At 57.0% G+C, this 23,967-nt stretch overlaps 7 protein-coding genes across 7 annotated transcripts; 4 read left to right on the top strand and 3 right to left on the bottom strand.

Moving 5' to 3' along the window:
* Positions 1 to 56: 56 nt before the first annotated feature.
* On the bottom strand, positions 57 to 2,723 carry CAOG_02141 (hypothetical protein; the record flags this gene model as incomplete). Its single annotated transcript, XM_004348841.1, has 2 exons — positions 57 to 2,057; positions 2,721 to 2,723. The coding sequence occupies 2 exons, from the start codon at positions 2,721 to 2,723 to the stop codon at positions 57 to 59; spliced, it is 2,004 nt and encodes a 667-aa protein (XP_004348891.1).
* Positions 2,724 to 3,137: 414 nt separating this feature from the next.
* CAOG_08583 (hypothetical protein) lies at positions 3,138 to 9,498 on the top strand. The gene is made up of 6 exons (XM_011271881.1): positions 3,138 to 3,172; positions 3,776 to 8,049; positions 8,150 to 8,224; positions 8,302 to 8,376; positions 8,459 to 8,536; positions 8,637 to 9,498. The coding sequence occupies exons 2-6, from the start codon at positions 3,776 to 3,778 to the stop codon at positions 9,301 to 9,303; spliced, it is 5,169 nt and encodes a 1,722-aa protein (XP_011270183.1). The 5' UTR covers positions 3,138 to 3,172; the 3' UTR covers positions 9,304 to 9,498.
* Positions 9,499 to 10,379: 881 nt separating this feature from the next.
* Positions 10,380 to 11,349, top strand: CAOG_02138 (60S ribosomal protein L9). Its single transcript, XM_004348838.2, has 2 exons — positions 10,380 to 10,496; positions 10,639 to 11,349. The coding sequence occupies exons 1-2, from the start codon at positions 10,451 to 10,453 to the stop codon at positions 11,166 to 11,168; spliced, it is 576 nt and encodes a 191-aa protein (XP_004348888.1). The 5' UTR covers positions 10,380 to 10,450; the 3' UTR covers positions 11,169 to 11,349.
* Positions 11,350 to 11,560: 211 nt separating this feature from the next.
* CAOG_02137 (40S ribosomal protein S12) lies at positions 11,561 to 12,646 on the bottom strand. Its single transcript, XM_004348837.2, has 2 exons — positions 12,311 to 12,646; positions 11,561 to 12,170 (listed from the first exon to the last, which is right to left on the bottom strand). Exons 1-2 carry the CDS (start codon positions 12,322 to 12,324, stop codon positions 11,738 to 11,740), a joined length of 447 nt encoding a protein of 148 aa, XP_004348887.1. The 5' UTR covers positions 12,325 to 12,646; the 3' UTR covers positions 11,561 to 11,737.
* Positions 12,647 to 12,808: 162 nt separating this feature from the next.
* On the top strand, positions 12,809 to 14,995 carry CAOG_02136 (hypothetical protein; the record flags this gene model as incomplete). The annotated part of the gene is made up of 6 exons (XM_004348836.2): positions 12,809 to 13,369; positions 13,541 to 13,633; positions 13,736 to 13,897; positions 14,036 to 14,387; positions 14,492 to 14,531; positions 14,651 to 14,995. The coding sequence occupies 6 exons, from the start codon at positions 12,809 to 12,811 to the stop codon at positions 14,838 to 14,840; spliced, it is 1,398 nt and encodes a 465-aa protein (XP_004348886.1). The 3' UTR covers positions 14,841 to 14,995.
* CAOG_02135 (hypothetical protein) lies at positions 14,977 to 16,571 on the bottom strand. Its single transcript, XM_004348835.2, has 4 exons — positions 16,134 to 16,571; positions 15,785 to 16,024; positions 15,591 to 15,682; positions 14,977 to 15,512 (listed from the first exon to the last, which is right to left on the bottom strand). The coding sequence occupies exons 1-4, from the start codon at positions 16,425 to 16,427 to the stop codon at positions 15,092 to 15,094; spliced, it is 1,047 nt and encodes a 348-aa protein (XP_004348885.2). The 5' UTR covers positions 16,428 to 16,571; the 3' UTR covers positions 14,977 to 15,091.
* Positions 16,572 to 16,772: 201 nt separating this feature from the next.
* Positions 16,773 to 23,916, top strand: CAOG_02134 (hypothetical protein; the record flags this gene model as incomplete). The annotated part of the gene is made up of 2 exons (XM_004348834.2): positions 16,773 to 23,670; positions 23,799 to 23,916. 2 exons carry the CDS (start codon positions 16,773 to 16,775, stop codon positions 23,846 to 23,848), a joined length of 6,948 nt encoding a protein of 2,315 aa, XP_004348884.1. The 3' UTR covers positions 23,849 to 23,916.
* Positions 23,917 to 23,967: the final 51 nt, after the last annotated feature.

Raw genomic sequence — 23,967 nt, 5'->3', positions numbered from 1 at the left:
CAATGGGGGGGGGGTGTGAAACAAACAAAACAAAACGGAGTTGTCGTAGCAGTAGCTTAGGTGCTCATCAACCCCATGTCTTGCATAAACCGAGTCATGTTTTCAAGCTCGCGTCGGAGAGTCGCTGCCTCTTCTTCGCGCCCCTCCGCCTCTGCCTTGGCAATAAACGCCTTCACTCTGTCCCGTTGCTCGAGGGCGACTTGGGCTTGGAGACTCAGCGCGTTGTTATTCACTCCCGAGGCCTGGCGTCCTCCTAATGGGGTGGCTCCGCCAGATGCAGGCTTTGACGCAAAAGAGGACGAAGCCCTGTTATTCGATCGGTTGCCGGATGACAAATCAGCGTCCAGCAAATTGTCGAACGACCGCATTTGTGTTTGTTGGCCTGCAGCTGCTTGCGAGGCCGCGGGAGCAGCGCGCTGCTGCTGCGATTGCTGTTGTTGCTGTTGTTGCTGCTGATGTGGCTGCTGATGCTGCGATAACGAGGGAATGGATTGAGAGTTTTGCGAGAGCTGGGGTTGAGGCGGCGGAGCAGATTGCACGCTCGGCCCAGAGGTTGGTGCAGGTGCCGCTTCACCCTTCCGCCGTGTTGACAAGAGTTCGAGCTGGATCAAATTTTCTGCACGGTAGGCGACCGCGGCAGAGCGAATGTTGTTTTGGATTTGCATTTGGCACACGGCTTTGCGTTCGCGCTTGGCCTTGTCTTTGGCGGGTTCGGGCTCGGTGCCGCGGTATTCTGGCAATTTGCAAGTGTAAATCTCTTGGCTGAGCTTGTCGAGTTGGTCAAACAAGCTTGACAGCTCGGCTTTGAGTTGCAGCCCTTCGCCGCGATCGGTATCGCGATAGGGATTGCTCACGTCGTTGGCTTTCTCGGCCTTGGCGCGGTAGCGCGGGAAGAGCTCTTCAATCTGCTTCCGGACGACAGCCAGTCGCTCGTAGATTTGTGCATACTGCGGCGGTCGTGCCTTGGCGCGGGCTGCTTGGGTGGCGCGTCGGAACATGAGCTGAACGCAAGTGTGGCAAACGCGAACCTCCAAATCCTCGTCACCGGCATCGGTTGTCAGCTGAATTTTGCGCGCCTTGACACCTGCCGCGTTGTCGGTGAGCCGTTTGGCCGAGCGCAGTGACAGCATGTCAGAGCACGTCTGCTCGCCGCACACGACAAAGCCGCACAGGCGGCAATGGTGACGCCGGTTTCGCAGGCCGAACGACCGGGCGCAGGTGCGACACACCGACACCTTTGAGTCATCCTCCCAGTCCACCACCGCGCGCTCGGCCGCCTTGCGCGCCGTCGGCGTGAGCATGATTTTGCCAGTGGCGGTGCTCCGCGCCTTTTCGAGCTGAGAGAGCAGCTTGTCCAAGCGGTTTAGGCGTTGGTTTGTGCTCAGCTCGAGGTCGCCGTTGTGCTTGCGCCGGATGGCCTGGAAGTCTTTCGTCCAGCTCCGGCTGGCGCCAAATGTCTGCGACAGGATTGTTCGCCCTTCAAAGCAGCCTCGACAGACCTTGCTCATGACGCCGTTCTCGAGATCGTGCTGAGCGAGCGCATTCAGTCGGATCTGGTACATGCAGTGCTCTCCGCAGAACAGTCTCCCGCATTTCCGGCAATGGTGCCTGCGCTCGCGAAATCCAAACTCCTTGTTGCAGTTGTCCTCGCGGCACACCGAGGACGCGCTGTCATCCTCCCAGTGCGCTCGGGTGACAAATTCAGAGTCATCGCCGCCGCCAGCGCCGCCCACCCCTCCGCCCGGCGCCATTGCGGACGTCGGGGTTGTAGCACCCGAGTTTGAGGTGGAAGCGCCGCTGCTCGAGCCGGCGCCCTTGCCTTTGCTCTTAAACCAGGACGTGAGGGTGCTAAAGATGGCCTTGTCCTCGTTCGCGTGCGCCTCTTCCCAGTGCTCCTGCAGCTTGGTGATGGTCCGCAGGTCCTTCATGCACATCGGGCACAGCATCCCCTGCACGATGGTCGCCGTGTCTTCGGGGTCGCCCGTCGACACTGGCCGCAGCTGCTGAGCCGAGTGCGTTTGAGCCTGCGCCTGCGCCTGGGCCTGCGCCGAGTGTGCCTGCGCTTGTGTGGATCGCACTGCTGGCGATGATGTTTGTGAGTGGTGGTGGGAGTGGGAGGAGGAGGAGGAGGAGGAGGAGGACGATGATGACGGATGATATGATGATGATGACTGCTGCTGCGTCCCGAACGACCGCGATGGGAGTCCGCTCTGTCCGCCATAGCCGCTGGTACTGCCATGGTTGAACGAGGAGGATGACGATGATGATGATGCGGATGACGAGGATGCGGATGAGGCGCCGTCGGAAGGTGGCGCCAGGCGAGATGCTGCTGGGCCTCCGAACGAGCGCATCTCGACTGCGTTGACAGAAGGAAAAAGATAGAGAGTGGACGTAGAGAAAAGCAGAACAGATAGAGATTGGAGAAGATCTAGTCGGAATGGGGGTCAGAGTGAAGCATCAACGGATGAGGATGAAACGGAAAGAGACTCAGAACATTCAAACGCTCACTGTAAGTTTAGGCTGAATGGAAGCTCAGCTTGAACCAACTTGCTGAACAGTGACTCGCGAAGGCAATCGATGGCCAAACCAATGCATGCATGCATGAGTCAAGCCACTGATGGATCAAACAGACGAGTCATCCATCACCATTCGCCTGTTGTCCTCAGTGCAAAAATGCCAGCACACGGGCTTCCACACTATGAGCAGGAGCAAGAGCAAACCATGACGTGAGCAAGAGAGCGAGGGGCGAGGCGTCGAGCGCGCGCTCAAAGTTCAACGCGCTCGTTCTCAGCTGGTTGGCGCGCCCTTCACTTTGTTTTTGGTTTCGCCCCTTTTTCTTCCAGGATTTTTTAAAGGAGGAGGGATTTTGAAAAATGCACTCTTCACTCCTCATTTCATCAGCAACAAGTGTGAGTTTTATCTTGCATTTGCTGGTTACCAAACACTAAACGCAGGGGTGGGTGTTGTTGGGTGTTGTTGGGGAGGGGGGTTGAGTGGGAGGAGGTCACCTTTCTTTCCCCCTTCTTTCACATTGCGATTCTCCTCTTCCGCTCTGTCGTTGCTATTCACCCATCTCCTACCCTCTCTCCTCTCAAAACGCTTCACGGCTTGGGTCTGGAATGGGAGGTGGGGTTCCATCATCCTCAGTCTTCATCTTCTTCCTTCTGTTGGAGTGAGTGGGTTGATTGATTTTTTGCTTTTTTTTTGCTTTTTTTTGAATTGAATCTCCGCTCCCTCAACCCACGCTCATTCCCCCCTGCCTCCAGTCCATCCCCCTTCTCTTCCCTTCCCTCCCTCTCCCTTTCCTTCCGTACTTCTTGTCCTTCTCTGTTCCTTCTCTGTCTCCATCTTGAGCAGTCGCAACCCCCTTTCCTTCCCGTGCCTTCCCGCTTCCCGATGGATCGCATTCAACTGCTCTTCTGCTCCCGCCCCTTCTACTCTCGTTCCCCCCCCCCTCTGCTTCCCCTTCGCCCTTCCCCCTCGCGCCTCACCGCCCTGAGTCTTCTTCTCCTCTTCTACTCTCGTCGTCGTCGGCGTCGTCGTCGTCGTCGTCGTCGTCCTCGGAATGGAATCACCATGATGCGTTAGTTATTCCTACGTTTTGGAGTTTCGCCGAAAAGAAAACAAAGGTTTCGCCGATTTCTAAGATCTTTTCTTTTTTTATGATTTGATTTGTCGGCTTTTTCGTTTTTGTCAACACCCAGCAGCAAAAAACCCAAAAAACATTGGCATCCTTCATCTCACTTTGCCTACCTTGATTGTCGTTCGAAAACAGATGATGCGCCGCCGCCGCGTTCTGCTGCCAGTTCTACTCTTGGTGGCGACCATCGTTGGCGCCACAAGTGCAGTGGATACCGCTTGCAATCTCAGCTGCGACGATGCTACCCCTCCTGCTGGTTGCACCGTGTTTGCTCCTTCCAGCGCGACAAACCCCGCACAAGACCTCGCTGTGTCCGAATGTTTCATTTTCCAATCCGGATCGTACGTGTTTCATCACGTCAATGTGCTCGCGGGCGGCATTGTCTGGTTTGAAGACGACGGCAATGTGATTGACTTTCGCGTGAATGCCATGCTGGTCGAGCAAGGCGGGCGCGTGGTCGGTGGCCGTTGGTGCAAGCCCTTCGGCTGCAACGGCGGCAATTTGCAGATTGGTCTGTGGGGCACCGATCCCACAAACCAGGGCACCAACCTCGGCGTCACTGGCATTCGCTGCCAAACGGCCGGTGGGTGCTACCCCGCCGAGCGCGTCTCCAACAAGCAGTGCTGCAACGTGTCGAGCAGCGTTAGCGATCCGTGCAACTCGGCCGGGTCGTGCGCACTCGAAAACCAGAACGCCCTGTTTGAGGCCTATTCCGACAACATGTACGACGGTCCTGGCAACTCGTTTGGCCACAAGGTTCTCGCTGTCTCGTACGGTGGGTCGGTTGAGCTCTTTGGCCGAAATGGCGTCGCTCCGAGCGACTTTGTCAACCCTGCTCTGGCCCGCCCGACAGAGTGCGAGACCCCCGCAGACCCCTTCAGCTCTGATGCTTGGGCTCAACTGACGGGCCAAAGCTGGGTGCGCCTTGGCGTCACGGCTGCAGCTGGGCAATCCACCATCACCCTCGATCGACCCGTGCGTTGGCGCCAGGGCGACAAGATCATTCTGACCACGACGGATTGGTATCCAAGCCACACGGAGACGGCGGAGCTGGCAGCCGACGTGGTCGATTCCGCAACAGTCACGTTGGTCGCGCCGCTGGCCTACAATCACTTTGGCTCGCTCATCCCCATGGACGAGCAGCTCTCGGAAAACTCCAACAACCCCAACAAGGACGCGGATGTGCGTGCTGCGGTCGGCCTGCTGTCCCGCAGCATCAAGGTCTACTCGCTGGGCGCAACCTCTACCGACAACTTTCCTGCTTCCTCGGCTTGTACTGTCGCCACCAACAACCCCGCGTGCTACTTTGGCGGGCACACGGTTGTGCGTCAGGGCTTTGGACGGTACCAGATCCAAGGAGTCGAGTTTCACCAGCTCGGCCAAGGTGGTCGGATGGGTCACTATCCAGTCCATATTCATCTCGCCAAGCAGGTGTACTACACGAACGTGTTTGTCAAGGACTCGTCGTCGTGGGATTCGATGACTCGATTCTTCACAGTGCATGCCTCCAGCGGGGTGACGCTGGCTCGCAACGTCGGCTACCTGTCTGTCGGCCATGGCTACTACTTTGAAGACGGATCTGAAATCAACAATCTTGTGTGCCACAACCTGGCCGCAACCATCCGCGTGCCTCTCAAGGACTATCTGGCGACGCAGCAGCCCACGTCGCCGACAGCTCGCGCCGTTCCGGGCATTGTCCCGTCAGTTCAGGGTCTCAGCGGGATTCTTGGCGGTGACGAGTACATGCCTGTTGGCTTTTGGTTTATGAACATGTGGAATGACGTCGTGGGCAACATGGTCTCTGGCGTTCTCGGCTGGGGTAGTTGCTTTTGGCTCTTGGGCTCGTCGTTGAGCGGCCCGAGTCGCCAAATGAAATGGACCTTCAAGACTGGCACCGACGAGGACTATGCCAACTGGCTCTCGTCCGTCCCACGCATTGCCCCCATCAAGCGCTTCCGAGGATGCAGTTGCTCCACTGCCCCGCTGGCATTGCAGACTGCGATTGACATTTATCCGTCGAAGGTGGGCCTGACTGGGTTTGGCGGTCCGGGCCCGTATGGCAAGAATGTGGTCATCAACCCTTACACCATCACTGTCGACATGCTGCCGATCGTGACGCAAAACTTTGTGCCCACCAAAATCAACAGCGACTTTGCCTACTACCAGACAAACGACGCAGTGGTGTGCTCTCGTGGCATCCAGCTCAACACCTACCCACCCACTGCCGCCACGGACAACTACAAGCTGAATGCAGGCCTTTGCTCGACGGCCGTTATTGACCGTTTCCGCACGTCGTACAACTGGCCCGAGGTGAACTTTGGATCCATCTGGCTGCGCGGCTACTGGTTTTTGTTCTCCAACAGTCTGGTGACTGATCAGGTGTTTGGTGGCCTGGGCTTTGTGACTGGCGGCAGCTGGCTGGATGCTGTGCCTGGATTGTGGATGCTGGCGTACAACAACATTTTCATTGGTGCCACTCAACCAGAGAGCGCGACGGCTGGCCGCGCCGGGCCATCGTTCCCCGAAAGCGACTGTCTGCTCAACACCAAGCTCTGTCCGTTCAAGGCTGAGGGTGTTGCATACGCCCTGGCTGGTTTCCAGCCTTCGCGGCTGATTACCATTTACGACGGCCCCTTCTTTGCAGACGGCAACATTTTCATGGCGGCCAAGAACTTTACCTGCGACCCCTCCGAGAAGTCCTCATCGTGTGGCATCTACCGCATGACCACCCAACCCGTGGCAGCGACTGGCAACAAGCAAATGAACGTCATCAACGCTGGCATTGGCTGGAAGCAGCCCAACGGTTTCTACTATCCTCCGGCCTTCGCCTTCCGCCGTAGTGCGTTTGATGAGGAGAGCATGCGTCATAACGTCCTCGACATTACGGCCGAGTACATTACTGCGAGTCCTCAACAGCCGCCGACGATCTCTGCAGGCCTTGGTGTCACTCCGATTGACGCATCCACCATTCTGGTTGATGTGGACGGCTCGTTGACGGGTGTAACCTCCAGCATCACCGGCCGCTCGTCGTCCGTGAGCGAAAACACCTTTTACCTTGCACCGACCACAATCGCCGAATGCAAGTCGTTTGGTGTCAACACGGTGCCCAACGACATGCTGACCTCCGTCATCACCATGGCAGCCCGCTCCACCATGCACCCCGCTTGGTTTAAAGTGGTATCTGACTGGTCCATTGTGAATGGTACCGCATCGACCAACTATACGCAAGTCCCGCTGTACCGGCAGTTCCTGCTGCCGACCGACCGGCCGTGCTCTGGCGACCTGTGCGAGAGTGTGGACTCGACCAACAACATGTTCAGCTGCACCAATGGCATGATGATGGCCGGGTCTCTTGTGTGGTCCGCGCCTGCGCTGACCATGAGCGACATGACCTACTTTATCGACACGCACCGCCAAAGCTTGACTGGCCCCAACTGTAAAGACTTTAACTTTATCCGCGGCAAGGACATGTTTGTTCCGTCTGATTCGTACGTCCTGTACCAGCTCTATCCTCAACGCACCAGCAAGGTCACCTACCAAATCTACGTCGGCACGAGTTTCAACTTGGCCACGGACGGCCACTTTGCCCGCATTTACCCGACCTACAACATTGACGGGAACAGCCGCGCGCAGCCCATTATTCCGGTCGCGCTGCCTGGCGTTCCCACACTGGAGAATGGTGTCTTGACCGTCACTCTTGACAACGCCTGGATTGCGGACGACTTTGACATTGAGGTCAACGAGGACTATGTGCGCTGCCTGCCGCGCGACGTGTGCGACTGGGATTCGGCCAATAGCACTTGCAAGGTGGCCGATTCCGTGACGGATCCGCAGCTCCGCGACACGTACGAAACGGTGTGCCGATACTGGGCCACGCGGGCCAGCGGGAACTCGGCCGAAACCGGCGACGGCCTTGTCGACTGCCCGGCCGGTGGCTGTTTGGCGTATGTCTTTACGCTGCCGAGCGACTTTGTGTCCCGCCCGTACGCTGAGGTGGGAGCTCCTCTCGCGCGCCCGTTCGCGTGCACTGCAGAGTTTGCCGCGTTCAACGCCTCGCTTGTTCTTGCGGACATTCCTGGAAACACTTGCCAGGCCACGGCTTCCAACTTGTGCCGAACGCCCAAACCACCACGCCTTGGTGGTGTGTTGCTGCCCAACCCGGACGCTTGCTCGTTGAATGAAACGGTTTACACTTGCGATTGCACGCACGCTGCCTCTGACGTTGTGCACTTGTCGACGTTCTCGGGCTCTGGGTGCACCACTCTGTCTATTTCTGGATGTCGCATCCGCAGCTCCAAGAATGCCCTGTCGACACTGGCGCTCGAAGAGCTGACGATTCAAGAGTCGCTCTGGTTGAGCGGGCCTGCTGAGCCAAGCGACCTTGGTCTCGGCGCATCGGTTGTTCGTCTGTAAGTTTTCTGTGCAGTTTGATGCCTCCGAGAGGAGAGGAAGGGTGTGGGCTCATTTTGTGCGCTGTTTTCTTCTGCTGTTGTATGATTCTTGTCCAAGGACATACAACGGACTTGAAGGCATCACGACCTTGGGCGCTTTCGGCTTCCATACGCTGACCAATCTTGAAGAACTGTACGCCTTGCAGAACAAGCATGAAGACAAACGGGAGTGATGCTTGTACTCACATTTTTTTGGCATCCCATTCGTAGAAGTCTGAATGCGCTGTACGACCTGGAATCGGTGGATTACAATGCTTTCGAGGGCTTGACTTCGCTTATTTACTTGTAAAGGAGTTTGCCGTTGACGCCATGCACCAGTCTTTTCTTCAAGCTGATTGTTTTTTTTGTTTCTTTTTTTTTGTCACAGCGAGATGATGTGGAACACGAATCTCGAGCGCATTCCAGGCAAGGTCTTCCAACCTCTTCAATCCACGATCGAGTCAATGTGAGAATCACTTTTGTGGGTGACTGTAGCGTTGCCAAACATATTGAAAGCTCACCGTCCCCTCTCAAACCGCTGTACTTTGCCTCTTTTTGACGCGCAGTGACTTGCAGGGCTGTGGCTTGACACGGGTACCCGGCCTGCTGTTTGCGAATCTCAAAAAACTCGAGTACATTGGACTAAACCACAACCAATTGACGACCTTGCCCGTTGGTCTCTTCCATATTCCCTGTGGCGCGCTGCTCGGGGAAGGCGTTGTGATTTCTGGCAACCCATTCGAGGGTGACGTCCCCGGCACCTACGACACGGACGAAGTGATTGACTTGGCATGCGACGCTACTTGCCTTCGAGACTGCTTTGACTCGGCGTCGCAGTGCTGCGATGCCTCGTGCCGCACATGCAGTGGCTCTGCCACGTACTGCACCTCGTGCATGAGTGGCGAGGCTCCAATTGATGGTGCTTGCACAACTCTTGCAGCGCCGCCCGCCGAGGATTTGGCCCTCTTCAGTGAGGGTCAGCTTTCTCATGTGCACACTGCTTCCTACTTTGCCGGCTTTGCGGATTGCTGGGTGCAGTACAAGGCAAACTCGTACGCTGAGGGTTATCGCTTTGATGATCAACTGTGCTGCCGCAGGCTCGGTCGTCTCGACGGTCTGGGCAACTGCAATCTGGGCTGCGATGCTACGCCCACGACCGACTTTGTTATTGTGGCTCCGGTCTCGAGCACAGATGCTGGTGCGCGATGCTACGGCCACTGCGCTTACCTGTAGTGGACCGTCCGTGGCCTTGGATGTTTTTGAGTTCATGTTGCTCTTTGGGGGTATGCTCCGTGTTGGACTTGTTGTTTTGTTTTAAGCTTCTTCCTACATTGCTTGCGCTGCATTGATTGTGTTGTCGTGTTCAAAGTGTTCCCCCCAAAATTGTCACACCAATGATTGTTTCAAAAGTCAAACAATTTCGTGCAACGTTCCTCGTGCTGGTGTTTCTCGCAATCTCCTCGAGACATTCACTGCCTCTCGCCATGCTTTGTAATGCTCAAACCCAAGTCAAGAACGCACGGGAAAGGGCTGCCCGTCGCAAGCCAATGTTCAAAACCAGTGCGTTCCCAGCGGACGGTGAACTCGAGCGTTGCACCTCAGACAACGAGCCCCAAATGAAAACGAAAAAAATTACCCTTCTTCCAAACGATACAATGGATAGCGCAATTAACAGCTGGGAGCCAAACTCGTTGACTTGCGTGTCGATCTGGGTTTATGATTTGCATTTCCCAAAGTAATGTTCGGCCTCTCTTTTCGTATGTTTTCGACTTTGGCTTGTGCGCTGTTGCGATGCTTCGCCCATCATCCGCTCGTCCCAGCGCCTCCTGCCCCACCAAATCTGTTGAGCAATCATGCGTGCTGACCGATTCCATCGCGCGAGAGGGGTGGTGCAATGGAACAAGTCGGCAGGGCGGCGGATTGAAGTAGTGTGGGTGATTCGTCTTGGGATTTTCCTCTTTCCGCGGCTCCTCGCCCTTTCGTCCAGCCACGTCCTGGTCCGCTCCCTCGCCCGGCATGCAATCACTGTGGACTTGTTCGCGATCCAACCGTAGAGGGAGCAAGGGGAGCCAGCACTGAAGCCAGGGGGAGGGAGTTTGCAGCAAACGAGGGACGACACTGGCTCGGGTCAACTTTCGTCCCTGCCCTCCGTCGCCGTCTCGCTTTGCCGTCGATCGCAGTTCAACGTGGATTTCGCGTGCCGTCAGCTTTTTGCCTCATTGCCACGCAGCCCATCTCTCTCTCTCGCATTCAGAAAACTGTGGCGGATGGCTTGACTTTTTTTTTTCTTTTCGTTCGTGTTTTTTTTTTTTTCTTTTTGTTTTGCTCACTCCACTTCTTTTGCTTGTTTGCTTTGCAGCCCTCGCTTGTTCCTTTAGAGATGAGGCAAATCCTCCAGACTTCGTACGTCGACATCCCGGAGAACGGTACGTGAACGTTTTCGCTTGAGGTTTAGCAGCAATAGTCGTGCGTTGTCTTCCATTTCCTGACTTTTTTTTTTCTTTCCCCCCTCTCTCGCTCTCCTCTCTCTCTCCCTTGTTGTCATCCATGTCTTGCGACATCTTACAGTCAAGGTTGCCGTCAAGGCCCGCAACGTTAAGGTCACCGGCCCCCGTGGTGCTCTTGAGCGCGAGTTCAAGCACCTCAACGTCGAGATGCACATGCTCAACGCTGGCCGCCGCGTCCGCGTCGACATGTGGTTCGGCAACCGCAAGGAGCTCGCTTGCGTCCGCACCCTGACCTCGCACATCAACAACATGATCAAGGGTGTCACTGAGGGCTTCGAGTACAAGATGAAGTTCGTCTACGCACATTTCCCCATCAACGTCAACGTTATCGAGAACAAGACCAAGATGGAGATCCGCAACTTCATCGGCGAGAAGGTCGTCCGCACCGTCGCCATGATCCCCGGCGTCACCGTCGAGCAGCAGGAGAACGTCAAGGATGAGATCGTCCTCCGCGGCAACAGCGTTGAGGATGTCTCCCTCTCCGCCGCTGTCATCCAGCAGTCCGTCAAAGTCCACAACAAGGATATCCGCAAGTTCCTCGACGGTATCTACGTGTCGTCCACCGGCAGCATCTCTGTTAAGGGCAAGTAAACAGTGCCTTTCGAATTGTATGCGAAGTCTCCTTCTCCTGGCAACGCCCTGGTCCTTGCTTTGTCGTGTGTCCTTGATTTCGTCGTCCCTGTAACTTGTTTTTCCTTAAAACCATGCACTTTTTCCTGGCTGTTCACTGCAACAATACATGACGAGTGTAAAATTTCATCGTTGGATGCTGTTTTGAGTTTTTTGTTTCTACAGTTGTGGAATTTTCGAGTGACGTTGGAGATTGAGAAGGATTGCATTCTTGGGCAGAGTTTGGTGACAAGTAACGGAGCAGCAGCAACAACAACAGAAGGACCAAACAAACAAACAAACAAACAAACAAACAAACAAAAAAAAAAATTGCTAGACACCTCTCTCCATTCTAAACAATTGAACATGAGAACGAAGAACCGAACGGCCGTTTTAATGCTTACTACCAAACGCAGCACAACAATTGCACACACACACAAGAAAGGTCACTGTGTGATGATCAAAACGCATCCAATTCCAGTTTTATGGGCGACTGCAAAGAAACCAAACAGGCACGAATGCCCGCTTGGAGGAGCATCTCTACAGATTGTTTACTGGGACTTGGTGCGGAAGTACTCCATGAGGACATCGCGGGCAGGGGTGTCCTTGCCGAAGTCCTTGACGACGACGCACGAGGCGCCAACGACCTTGCGGGCGTTGCCCTCCTTGTCGATCTTGCAAAGACCGGCCCACTCGCCGAGCTTCTTGTTGTCGTCGACGGTGATGAGGGGGATGGAGTGCTCGGCGCAGAGGGCCTCGACGAGCTTGAGGTAGGCAGCCTCAGTGCAGTTGGAGGCGAGGACGCAGAGGTGAGCCTGGCGACGGTCGAGCGCCTTGGCAGCCTCGTGGAGACCACGGGCAAGACCGTCGTGAACGAGCGAGGTCTTGAGGACGATCTGGAGGGCGGTCATGACGTCCATGGGCTCAGCAGCCTCAACGGGGGCGGGGGCAGCGGCATCGACAGCCGTGGGTTCGACAGCATCTCTATTGTGCAAACAAGTAGTAGTAGTGGTGGTGGTGGTGGAAATGCGGTGAGTACTGATGTCAGGCTGCGCGATCAAGGTTGTGTGCGCTGATGTGGGAGCATAGCACGGCCGAGAACGAGCGAGACGAATTCAACTTACCCTTCAGCGGACATTGTTTCCGAAAAGTCCTCGCTGCAGACGGAAGCAAGACCATGGCATTGTCATGGACCACAGATCGGACCAAAGAGCAACGAGAACAAGGCAGAAGAGAGAGAGAACGAGGCAGGAACGAGCGTGAGTTACAAAGCGTGAAACACTCAAAACCTCGCTCGCCGCCGACCCCTGCACTTTGCAGCCGCCGTTCACCGACACCAGCTCGCCCCATGCCCCTCGTTCCGCTCTTATCCGATAGAGCCGATAATTCTGCGTCGGATTGGCGCGGCAGTTGGGCGATCGACCAGCAGCACTCACATGTGTAAGTTAAAAAAAAAAAAAGAGAGCGAGCGCGACGAAATGGATTTGGCGACAATGTCAAAATTTCGAATTGACAGCGACATCATTGAAAAATCGGGCTTCTCCAAAGCAAAACTTGCTCTGATCGTCAAACATCAAAACACGACAAAACGTTTGAACAAGTTCATAAAAAAAAACATTCAAATGTTAGTCCTGTTTCTTTCTCGCTTGCGGATTGAATCGCTCGCTGCAGCAAAATTCACAATGGACTTGTTTGGGTCGGACGACGAGGACAACCTGCCGCTGCCAGCGAACGCGGCGACGACGACGACTGCCGCGGCTTCATTATCAGACACGCAGACGCACCAGCAACGGAGCCGGCAGTTTACCACCAGCGCACAGGACGACGACGATGACGGCGCGAGCCAAGGCCAAGCTGCGGCGGCGGGATCGCAGGGCCGCGTCGTCGACACACGGTCGCTGTTTGACGATGACAGCGACGAGGAGGAGACGAACGGTCGAGGTGCTGCTGCTGCCGGTGCTGCTGCTGCGAGTGCTCGGACGGGACTGGACGAGGACGATGAGGACGACAACGATCTCCCATCCACAGACGCGCTCAGTCAGCAAGCACGGCAGTCGCAATCGGACAGTGCCTCCCAGCCGTCCATGAAGCGATCTGCCTCGTCTGCACAAGCGCCGCCGCCCCGGCCGCTGGGACCCATGCTCAAGGAGATGACCGCCTCGATTCCTCAAGCACTTCCTCGAGTAAGCAACTCTGATTTGTGGCTCGGTCGCTCGCTTTGCTTGATGAACGCGTTGGCTGGATGGCCGTGAAAACTCTCGCAGGCGGAGGGGGGGGGGGAAACGGCATAAGCGCGTTGCGTACCAAACAACACTAACAATCTGGTGATCCTGCTTTTGCTTTCTGCTTGACAGAGCCATCTCGTCAAATTGCCAAACTTCATTTCGATCGACAATAACGAGTTTATTCCAAGCGAGTATCAACCACGAGAGGCAGGCGCAGACGAGGTAATGCAGACGACAGTTTAGCAAAATGAACACTTTGAGCTGTTTGTCAAGCGTTTGCTCAACCCGCTGCGAATCCATCCAACAAACAACAAAAACTTATAGGGCGATCACATCCGCCTGGATGTCGAAAACACCATCCGATGGCGGTCAGTGGATGACGGCGCTGGCGGTGCTGAACGCGAGTCGAATGCTCGGCTTGTGCGTTGGTCGAACGGCACTCAGTCGCTCTTCCTCGGCTCCGAAGTTTTTGACATTGCTGATAAGGTATGTTATAATGGCGAGATTTTTTGTTGGGGTTGTCGTGCTGGTGTGGCAATTTTGTGTTTCTAACTCTTGAATCTCACTCGCCCTTTTCTCTGCGTTGTCGCTGCCTCCATCTTCACGGCCTTCTCTCGCGTGCAGAACATTCTCGCAGACAACAACCATCTCTTTGAAGTCTTGCCTCAGTATCTGATTGCGCATGCAGTTGTCGATTCGCGCTTCATCTTCAAACCGCTGTCGGCTACCAGCGCCACGCATCGCAAGCTGACGGCCTCCGTCGCGTCTCGCGCTGCCAAGATGAACAAGTCGTCCGTCATGCAAACCAAGGCAGTGAGCGAGCAATCACGCCTGAGCGCGATCCGCCAGGAGGACGAAACGATTCGCGCCCGTTCGCGTCGTGAAGGTCGGCAACGCCAGCGTCTCGAGCAGGCCCAGAACAGCGGGCTGTCGGCTGACTTTTTGGAAGATCGCCTGGATGATGGCGATGATTCTGGTATGCCAGTTCAACATTTGTTTGGGATTTTCTTGGTTTGTGTCGGATTGTGCACTGACTCGCGGGTTTCGTTTGTGGTGCTATGCCTGTCCGTCCTCTTGCAGCCATCAGCCTGCGAAATATCCGCGAGAACGTTCTTCATCGGTGAGTGTCTGTCGAGTCGATTGTTGTTTGCTGGAACCAGAAAATATGCTTTCAACATAAAAAAAGCATCTCACTTTTTCTCTTTCTCCCTTCTCTTCTGCTTTGACGTACTTCCCCAGATCAAAACGAGCACACGATGACGAGGATGAGGACGATGAGGAGGAGCAAGAAGAGTCCGATGGTGACGAAGACGCAGACACGCGCATCTCGCGAGCCAAAGCATACGAAGGAAACGGCGATGCGCGCTCGCAACGTGCTGCCTCCCGAAAACGCCATCGTGCGACTTCTGATGATGAAGACAGTGACTAGCGGCGCATCTCCGTCGGGCGTTTGTTGTTTCTATGCACTTTTGTTTCTCAAATTTATACACACCAATTTCAAACACATTGTTGCCTTGAAAGCTTGGACTTCATGTGATTGATGGATGTAATAATGTATAACCAAACCATACTTTAACATTTACAACCAACCAACCAACCAACACAAGCTCATATGAAAAATTTCAAATCCTCTTTCTCGACCCTCACAACAAACGCAACATTTCAAAAAAAAAGGGAGGCCTACCCTCGACCCTCGCTCGCTAGCCGATTGTAAAAGGACAACAGTGCTTCGTTGACAGCAGTCGGCTGCTCCATTTGCGGTGCATGTCCTGCGTGAGGAACCACAACAACGGTGGCGCTTGGCTGCAACGTTCGCAATCGCGTGAGTTGCTGCGACACGTTCGGGTCTTCGTCCCCACCAATGATGAGAATGGGCAGTTTTAATTGCTGAAACTCCCTGTCATAGCACGGGCGCGACACTAAGCCGCGAGAAACGGCAGCCGCCGAGTCGTTCAAGTTTGCAACATGTTGCTGCCATCCACGTCGCTCGTTCTCGCGCTGTGGATCGTGCAGAAACGTCCTGCCGAACAGCGACTTGATGATGGATCCCTTGAGCAGCGAAACCCCACAGCACGAGAGAAGATTGATTGCGAGCGAGTTTCTGTGTAAAGACGTTCAAAAAAGGAGGCAGAATTGAGATGGTGCGTCTGAGATTCAAACATCTGCGCCATCCGCTTACTTGAAGGAATTCTCAGACCCGCTTGAGGTACTGGCAATCAACGTTAGAGACGCCACAAGATCCGGGCGCTCGTGCGCAACACGCATGGCAACCTTTTGAGCAACGCCGTCCGCAGATTTTAGAGATTTTCAATCCAACGTTGCAGCGCGCATCAACCACCCCGAAAAGAAAGCGTTCCAAAAAAGACTGCATACCATCCCACCCATCGAATGGCCAACGAGATGCACTTTCGCAGCCCGCGAGTCGTCGGTCTGAACGAACGCGGCTTGCGAATTCTGATCGACCTCGAACTGTCCCGACGCCGACATGGCGGATGACGCCCTCACCCGACCAGCAGCAGTATGTTCAATCACGGCAATCATGTCATTCTTGAGCGTGTCAATGTCATATGCGACTTGGCGCGATCCGATCAGCGGAGCGGTCAAACTCTCGCCCTGCAGCACAACGACGTACGGCATATCATACGAATTAGCATACAATAGAATGGATGAGACGAGCTCATAGTCCCCACTTTTTTCTTCTTCCTTGTCAATGGTGACTTGCCTGGCCGCGGTGGTCGTAGCGGATGCATGTATGGCCTGCGGCGGTCAGTGGCGGGACTTGGTGGTGGAAAATCCGCCGGTCAAGAAAGATGCCGTGGGACATGATCACTGGCAAGCAATGTGGCTGTTGTTGTTGTTGTTGTTGCTGTTGCTGTTGCTGTTGTTGCTGCTGAATGGGTTGGCTGTGCTGGGACGAGGCGGAGGCATGGGAGAGTGCTTGATCCACAACGATCGCAAGGCGGACGAGCCCCGCCTCGCGCTCGAGCGATGTGCGCGCCTGCACAACCGCCGCCATTGATGATGGATGGGGGAGAAGGGAGAAGGGGGTGGTGGTGGTGGTGTGTTTGGTGAAAGTGTAACGAGAGACACAAAAGACGACTCAAAACAACTGAAACACTCAGAAAACACACACAAACACACAATAATAAACAAAAAAAACTAAGACTAAATAAACAAATGAACTTTTTTTTTTTTTGAGAAACAGTGACGAGCGTTCCACCCTTCTGAGTTTCCTTTGCTTGCAACCTTCTTCATTCTCTCCATTGATCTCTCTCTTTGACTTTCACTTCGAAACTTGCTCATTCCTTGTTTTTTTTTTCATCTTTTCCTTCTTTTTTCTTTTCTTCTTCGACCCCTCTCAATGTCGTCCAAGCCAGCGACGACCACGGCGACGGGTGGATCGCGCCTCAAAGCGCCGACGAGCGGACTCCGCAAGCCGACCGCCTCAGCGACCCCACCAACAGCCGCCGCCGCCGCCCCAAGCGCGACTACTGCTGCTCATACATCAAGTCCTGCTGCTGCTGCTGCTGTGGCATCGACGGATGAAGACACGGCCGCTGCTGCAGCGGTGGAGGATCAGCAAACGCGCGATCTCAGTTTGGCGCCTGATTCTGATTCTGCCGCTGCGTCGGACGATGCACCGCGCACAGCTGGCGATCTGCCACCCACACCCACGACCACGACCACGACTACGACCACGACCACGGGTGGCGCGGCGGCGGCGGCGGAGGAGGGCGACTCGACCGCCTGGATTATGGGCGAGCGCGTCTCGGTCAATGGCAAGCTCGGCGTTCTGCGCTTTGTGGGCACGCTGCCAATCAAGCCGGGCACCTGGGCTGGTGTCGAGCTCGACGAGCCGCAGGGCAAGAACGACGGAACCATCTCGGGCACGCGGATCTTTGAGTGCCGCGGCATGAACTATGGCTTGTTTGCTCCTGCCACGGGCATTGTGCGCCTCAGCGGGATGCCTCTGCCAGCCTCAGTCACGGGCTCAACCACCACGTCCACACCAGCGACGGCGACGACGACGGCGACGACGACGACATCGACATCGGGTGCTGCGCCTGCGGCTACCGGTGGTCGTGCACCTGCCGTTCCCGCTTCTCCTGCTCGAAACAATGCTGCTTCAGCTGCTGCTGCTGCTGCTGCGTCTCCCGCTCGATCGCGTGCGGCAGCCACTTCCACACCAGCGGCCACTCCAGCACGAGGCGGATCGGCCCCTGCTGCGACTCCCGCTCGGTCTACCGCACCGCCAGCAGGGCACGCTGCGGCGGTCGATCATGTCGGCCAGCGCGTCCATGTTAATACGGCCACTGGCATCAAGTTTGGCACCCTGCGTTTCTTTGGCGCGACCAAGTTTGCGGAAGGCACCTGGGCTGGCATCGAACTCGATACCCCGACTGGCAAGAACGACGGTGAGGTCTTGGGCGTGCGCTACTTTACCTGCGCGCCCAACTTTGGCCTGTTTGCTCCCCCGCAGAAGGTAACTGCCATTCTCCCATCTGCGCCCGGAGGTACTGCACCAGCCGCTGCTGCCGCACCAACGCCTTCGCGCGGCAGCGCAGCCGTGCCCGCTTCGCCGGCTCGCACTTCGACCACTGCCTCTGCGGCATCGTCTGGTCGATCGACGCCCGCTCGCTCCGTGACACCCACCAGCGCCACGCTGGCCAATCTGGACGCCACAGTGTCTCGTGTGGATGCGACCGTCGAGCAGGTCGCCCGTGAAAAGAAGCAAATGCAAGCCGACAATGCCCGCCTCCAGACCGAGCTGTCCGAGCTGCAATCCAAGTACGCCCAGCTCCAAGAGGCGCACGAAAGTGCCAAGCAAGCCCATGAAGCAGCGCTCGTTCAAGCAGCAGAAACCGCTTCTGCCAAGGCAGCTACTGCCCCCGCGCCGTCGGCCGCCGAGACGACCGAGCCTCCAGGCTCGCCAACACTGCTCCTGCTGGACTCGGCCTCCTCGCACGACGATGCGTCACAGCAGTTGCGCGACCGTATCGACGAACTCGAGTTTCGCATTGCGGACATGGAGCAAGAGCTGTCTGCCACTCATGCCAACGCCATGCGCGCCGAAAAGAAGGTTGAGGAGTTTGAGCAGCGCAAGCAGGACGAAGTTCAGGCCCTGACTGCACGGCTCACCGCCGCGGCGCAAGAACAGAGCGGCACCCTGACCGCCGCCTTGCAACAGGCCCAAGTCGAGTCTGCAAGTGCCGTTGCTCGGATGGAGCAGCAAATTGCGGAAAACAACGCCTCCATGGACGCGTTGAAGCAGCAGCTGGAAGCCAAATCGGCCGAACTGGCAACTGTTCAAGCAGCTTCGGCCTTAGGCGCCACGACTCAGGAGGAACTGGGTGCCCGTTTGGCGCATCTCCAGGGCGAACTCGAGCTGGCCACTTCTAGCAAGGCAGCGCTGGCTGACCAGCTCGCTGCTGCTTCCACTCGCGCAGAATCACTGGCGACCAACGCCGAAAAGGCCCAGCAAGAACTCGATGCGCTTCAGTCTCGCCACGCGACACAAATCGAGCAACTCGAGGCCCAGGTTGCGGCAGCTGCAGGCACGACCACCTCTTTGGAAGGCAAGCTCGAAGCTGCAACGACTGACCTGACGGAGGCTCACCAGCGTCTGCACACCCTTGAAGCCAAACTCGCCGCCGAGACTGCTCACGCCCACGAGCTTGCCATGGCCACGGGAGGCCAGACTCAAGCTCTGGTCGCTGAACTCGACGAACTTCGTGCCAAGCTAGACGAGCAAACGTCCGCGGTGAGCGACCGCGACACGCAACTGGCCAAACTCGAGGCCGCCAATGCCGAGACGTCGCAAGCTGGAGCAGCGCGCATCGCCGAGCTCCAAGCCGAGCTGACGGCAACGCAGCAGGCCCACGCTGCAGCGGCCGCCGACCTCACCGCATTCCAAAGCCAGGCTTCCTCCCAAGCTCAGGCACAAGAAGGCGAGCTCGCTGCTGCGGTGGAGGCACGCAAGGCAGTCCAGGCTGCTTTGGTTGCGGCGCAGTCGACTCTCGCCGAGCAAGCAGCCACGACCGCCAGCAAAGATGCCGCGACGACAGCTGCTCTTGAAGCCAAGGACGCTGAAATTGCCAAGCTGGCCGCCAGTATCGCCGAGAAGGAGTCGACTATTGCCTCGCAGCAGGCTTCCTTGTCGGACCAAGGCTCGGCTACTGCCGCCAAGGAGGACGCTCTGAATGAACAGCTGCGTGTGCGCTCTGAGGCCGAGGCGGCAGTGACGGCAAAGCTCGCAGCGGCGGAAGAGAAGCTTGCCGCCGCGGATGCTTCGCTTGCTGCTCTGCAGCAGTCTGACGTTCAAAAAGACGCAGAGCTTGCGCAGCTGAAGGCAGAGTTGAGCGAGCTGCAAGGCAAAGAGGCTGCATCGATCGACGCAACGCAGAAGCTGACCGCTCAAGTCGCTGCTCTCCAAGCCGATTTGCAGACACAGCAAGCTGAGGCATCCAGTGAGCTTGCCGCCCTCAAAGCAACGCACGAAAAGACTGTGCAGCATCTTCACACCGAGCGCACCCACGCCAGCGAAGAGCTTCATGCAAAGAACGCCACCATTGCCTCGCTCACCGAAGAGCTCGAAACCAATGTCAACCTCGCTCGCGAAGAGGCCGACCATCGGCTGCAGCGTCTTGCTGCGGAGAAGGATGCCCATTGGCAAGCCGAGCTCGAGGCTGCCAAAGCTGAAGCTGCGACAGTCCTCGCAACCGCGGTGGCCGACGCCAAGCGAGATGCTGCCCAAGCCGGTGACGACTCGCTTTCTGCGGCACTTGCAGAGCAGAAAGAGCAGGCTGCTGGCGTTGAAAAGCAGCTGCAGGATCGCATTCGTGTGCTGGAGGATGAAAAGGACTTTTTGACCGTCAACGGCACCTCGGCAGCCCAAGCAGCCGACACCTTGCGTTCCGAGCGCGATGACCTGCAAACCAAGCATGACGCGCTCCAATCTCAACTCGATGCTCTCCAAACCCAGCTTGATGACCAGCTGATGGAGGCGCAAGCAGTTGCCGCTGCCAAGGGCATCGCTGACAAGCAACTCGCCGAGGCGACGGCAACGTTGGCTGCCGAACGCACCAGCGCCGCTTCGGCCCTGGCACAGGCTCAGCAAGCAGCGCAAGAGGCGTCTGCGGCGCTGGAGCTCAAGACGACTTCGCTCCAAACGGCCCTCGACCAAGCGCAGGCCGATGCCGCCAGCGCGCAGGAGCAACATCAAGCTGCTCTCGCTCAGCAAGCCGCCAAGGCGGCCGAGCAGGCTGCTTCTACCGCTAGCGAGCTGGAGCAACTTCGTGAGCACTTGACAACGAGTGAGACCGCGCTCGCTGCAGCAGTCGCTCGTGCTGAACAGACAAGCGTATCGCACGGTGCGGAAGTCCAACAGCTGCACGAGCAGATGGACCGTTCTGTCAAAGAAGCAAGCCAGCTCTTCCAAGCAGAAACCACCCGCCACAACGAGGAAGTTGCTCGTCTCGGTGAGCAAATTGCCACGCTTCATCGCGAGAAGGATGACATGTCGCGCCAGACCGGCGACGCTTCCGGCATGGTTGAGAAAATGCGGGAGCAACTTGCCGAGCGGGATGGCACTCTTGCCACGCTTCAGGCGGAATTGCGCGATGCCCATGCCAAAAGTGCCTCGCTGTCCGCGACCTCGACTTCGTTGGCGGATCAAGTACAGCAGCTCGAACGTGCCCGATCGGACGAGCTTGCTGCCAGCACTGCCGCGCGCGCCGCAGCGGAAGCGTCTGCTCAAGAAGCCGCGACTACCATTGCAACACTCAAGGCGCAACTGGACAAGAGCTCTACTGACTCTGCTGCGCTCCAGACCCAGCTGGCCGAACTGTCCGAAGCGGCCAAGGTGCATCAGAGCGAGAGCAGCCAAGCTTCGCAAGCGTCCACTGCCCAGCTGGCCGCCCTGCAGGCATCGTTGGGCGGTCAACTCGAGCAAGCGCAACGCGATCAAGAGCAGCTCAAGGTGGCGCTGACTACTTCCGAGCAGGCCAAACAGGACCTGGTCGCTGAACTCAAGGCCCTGTCGGAAAAGCTGGACAAGGCACTGGCCAATGTCGATCGACTGGAGGCTGATCGTGCCGCCGTCTCGGGCGACCATTCACAGCTTCAGAACACCCTCAGCAAGCTGCAAGAGGCGCTTCACGAGGCTCAGACGCAGCGGGATGCCGCGCGTCAAGAGGCGACCACGGCACAAACCGCTCTTGCCGATACCCAGTCCAAGCTCACAGCGACGGCCACGGAGCAGCAGACCACGGCGGCTACGCTCCAAGCTGCTCTGTCAGAGAGCGAGCAACTCAAGGCGGAGGTGGCCACCTTGCGCATTGCGCATGGAGATGCAGGATTGGCACTCTCGGCGGCAGCAGAGCAAGCGTCGGCTGTCGTGCGTGAAAAGGAGGCGCTTGAGCAGGAGCTGGCCGCGCGTCAACGCACCTGCGATGAGTTCTCTGCGAAACTTGCCAGTCAAGAAGACGACCACAAACAGCTATCTCAAAAGCACACCGAGACGACTGAGCGCTATGAACAACAGCTGCAAGCGGCTCTGGCTGCACACGCCTCGGTTGAGCAGGCGCGCGTGGACGCAACGACTGCTTGCGAGACCGCCCGCGCTGCGCACTCTGCCAGCGAGGCTCAGCTTGCTGCAATCCGTGACGAGTTTGACCGCGAGCGACAGAAGGGTGCTTCCACTGCATCCAGCAGCTCGTCTCAAATCGCCGAACTCACTGCGCGCATCGAGGAACTGCAGCGAGACCTGTCTGCAAATACCACTCAGACTGCGGACGCCAACCAGCAACTGAAGGCTGCTCACGAACGTCTGGAGCAAGCCGGCGTGGCGCATCAACAGGCACTCGCAGACTCTGAAAAGCAAGCCGCCGCAACGCTGCAGCAGGTGCGCGAGTCCAGCGCCGCAGAGATTGCCAAGCTGTCTGCCAGCTTGGCTGACGCTAGCAAGACGGATGCCGCCCTGCGCGAGTCCCTTGAAGCCGCGCAGCAGGCGGACTTTGCTGCTCGCGAGAAGGCGAGCATTCAAGCTCGTCAGCTGCAGGCTGCAGCGCTGACTGCCACCCAGCAACTTGAGGTCAAGGACAAGCAGCTTTTGGAATTGGCGCAGGACAAGCAGTCGCTCGAGACCCAGCTGGCCACCGAGCGGTCGCGCCTCGAAGAGGTCACGACCCAGGCGCAGGCCTCTGCAGGCACCGCGTCGCAGCAGCACGCGGAACGCATGGCTGAACTGACAACCAAGCTGCAAGTTGCGCAAACCGCGCAGGAGCACTTCCAGGAAGAATCCGAGCAGCTTCGCAAGACGCTGGGACAACAGCTGGCAACAGCCACCGCAGCGCTCGAGCAGCAGACCCAAAGCGCCGAGTCGCAGCGCGTGGCTCTGGTGGCCGAACGGGATGCTTTGCAGACAGACCTGCAAGCATCTCGCACAGAGAAGGCGCGCGAGGTGAGCAAGTTGGAAGATTTGCTCGCGGCAGCCCAGAACGAGCTCAAGGCAGCACTGGCCGAGCACGAGCGCACGGCTGCCGCTAGCATCACCCAGATGCAAGAGGACATGCGCGAGCTGAACGCGCAAGTCGACACGCTTGGCACGGAAAAGGACGAATTGACCGCCCAGCTCGCTGCCATCAACGCCACTTCGGCGCGGCAGGTGGCCGAGGCCAAGGCGCAGTTCGAGGCTGACAAGCTCGAGTTGCAGGCGACCGCCGAGCGCCAACGCTCTGGCCTGCTCTCTGGTCTCCAGAATGAACTTGATTCTGCCGTGCGCAAGCAGCACGATGTCGAGACCAAATTGGAGTCGGCCCAGCGCGATCTCACCGCGGCCAAGAACGACGTCGCTGCCGCAAAGCAGCGCGAGCAGGCCCTCTTGGAGCAACTGAAGGTTGCTCAGTCGCAGGGAACTGACGGCTCAAAGCCGGCGCAAGCGGGCGGGGCAGACGTCACCTTCCTGAACGGCGTTATCGCCAACCAGCAAGCCAAGTTTGACGAGATGGAGAAAAAGTACACCGATCTCAAGCACGAGTACGACCAGCTCTTTATCGACAACCCCTTGCTCTTGATCGAGGCCAAGAGCAACGGCAACAGTGGCAGCGCGGTCGTCTCGTCTCGCATGTTCTGCGTGATTTGTGACGAGTTTGATTTGCACAACACCGATGACTGCCCCGACAACACAAACCGCCACCCCGAACCCGTTGCCGTCAAGGCGGCCCCTGCCGCGGAGCGACCCTATTGCGACACGTGTGGAAGTAAGTGCATTTGAGGATTTGGGCGGGAATGGAAGGATGAAAGTGTTTGATTTCTGAGATGAACTGACCCAATGGACGTTTTGTGTCTTGTTTCGTTTGTTCTTGTTCTCTTCATTTTTGACAACCAGGCTTTGGCCATACGGCGCAAGAGTGCACGAACGAGGACGAAACCTTCTAAAAAACAAATGTCGGCTTTGAATCTCCCTTGAACTTTGAAAATATATTGTTTAATCACATCCATTCACAACATACTGCTTTGCAGACATTATTTTTGACAATGAAGGAGAGACGGAAGGA

Source organism: Capsaspora owczarzaki (assembly GCF_000151315.2).
Source record: "Capsaspora owczarzaki ATCC 30864 unplaced genomic scaffold supercont2.3, whole genome shotgun sequence".
Lineage (NCBI taxonomy): Eukaryota > Filasterea > Ministeriida > Capsasporidae > Capsaspora > Capsaspora owczarzaki.
This window is presented reverse-complemented; position numbering and strand designations above follow the sequence as displayed.

Excerpts from the sequence above, each read along its gene's own strand:
- CAOG_08583 (XM_011271881.1), top strand. The coding sequence starts at position 3,776 with ATGATGCGCCGCCGCCGCGTTCTGCTGCCAGTTCTACTCTTGGTGGCG. Across the intron at positions 8,050-8,149 it reads GGCGCATCGGTTGTTCGTCT|GACATACAACGGACTTGAAG; the intron begins GTAAGTTTTCTG and ends TTCTTGTCCAAG. Across the intron at positions 8,377-8,458 it reads TTGACTTCGCTTATTTACTT|CGAGATGATGTGGAACACGA; the intron begins GTAAAGGAGTTT and ends TTTTTGTCACAG.
- CAOG_02138 (XM_004348838.2), top strand. The coding sequence starts at position 10,451 with ATGAGGCAAATCCTCCAGACTTCGTACGTCGACATCCCGGAGAACG. Across the intron at positions 10,497-10,638 it reads CGTCGACATCCCGGAGAACG|TCAAGGTTGCCGTCAAGGCC; the intron begins GTACGTGAACGT and ends GACATCTTACAG.
- CAOG_02135 (XM_004348835.2), bottom strand. The coding sequence starts at position 16,427 with ATGGCGGCGGTTGTGCAGGCGCGCACATCGCTCGAGCGCGAGGCGGGG. Across the intron at positions 16,025-16,133 it reads GCTACGACCACCGCGGCCAG|GGCGAGAGTTTGACCGCTCC; the intron begins GCAAGTCACCAT and ends GTTGTGCTGCAG. Across the intron at positions 15,513-15,590 it reads GGGTCTGAGAATTCCTTCAA|AAACTCGCTCGCAATCAATC; the intron begins GTAAGCGGATGG and ends GTCTTTACACAG.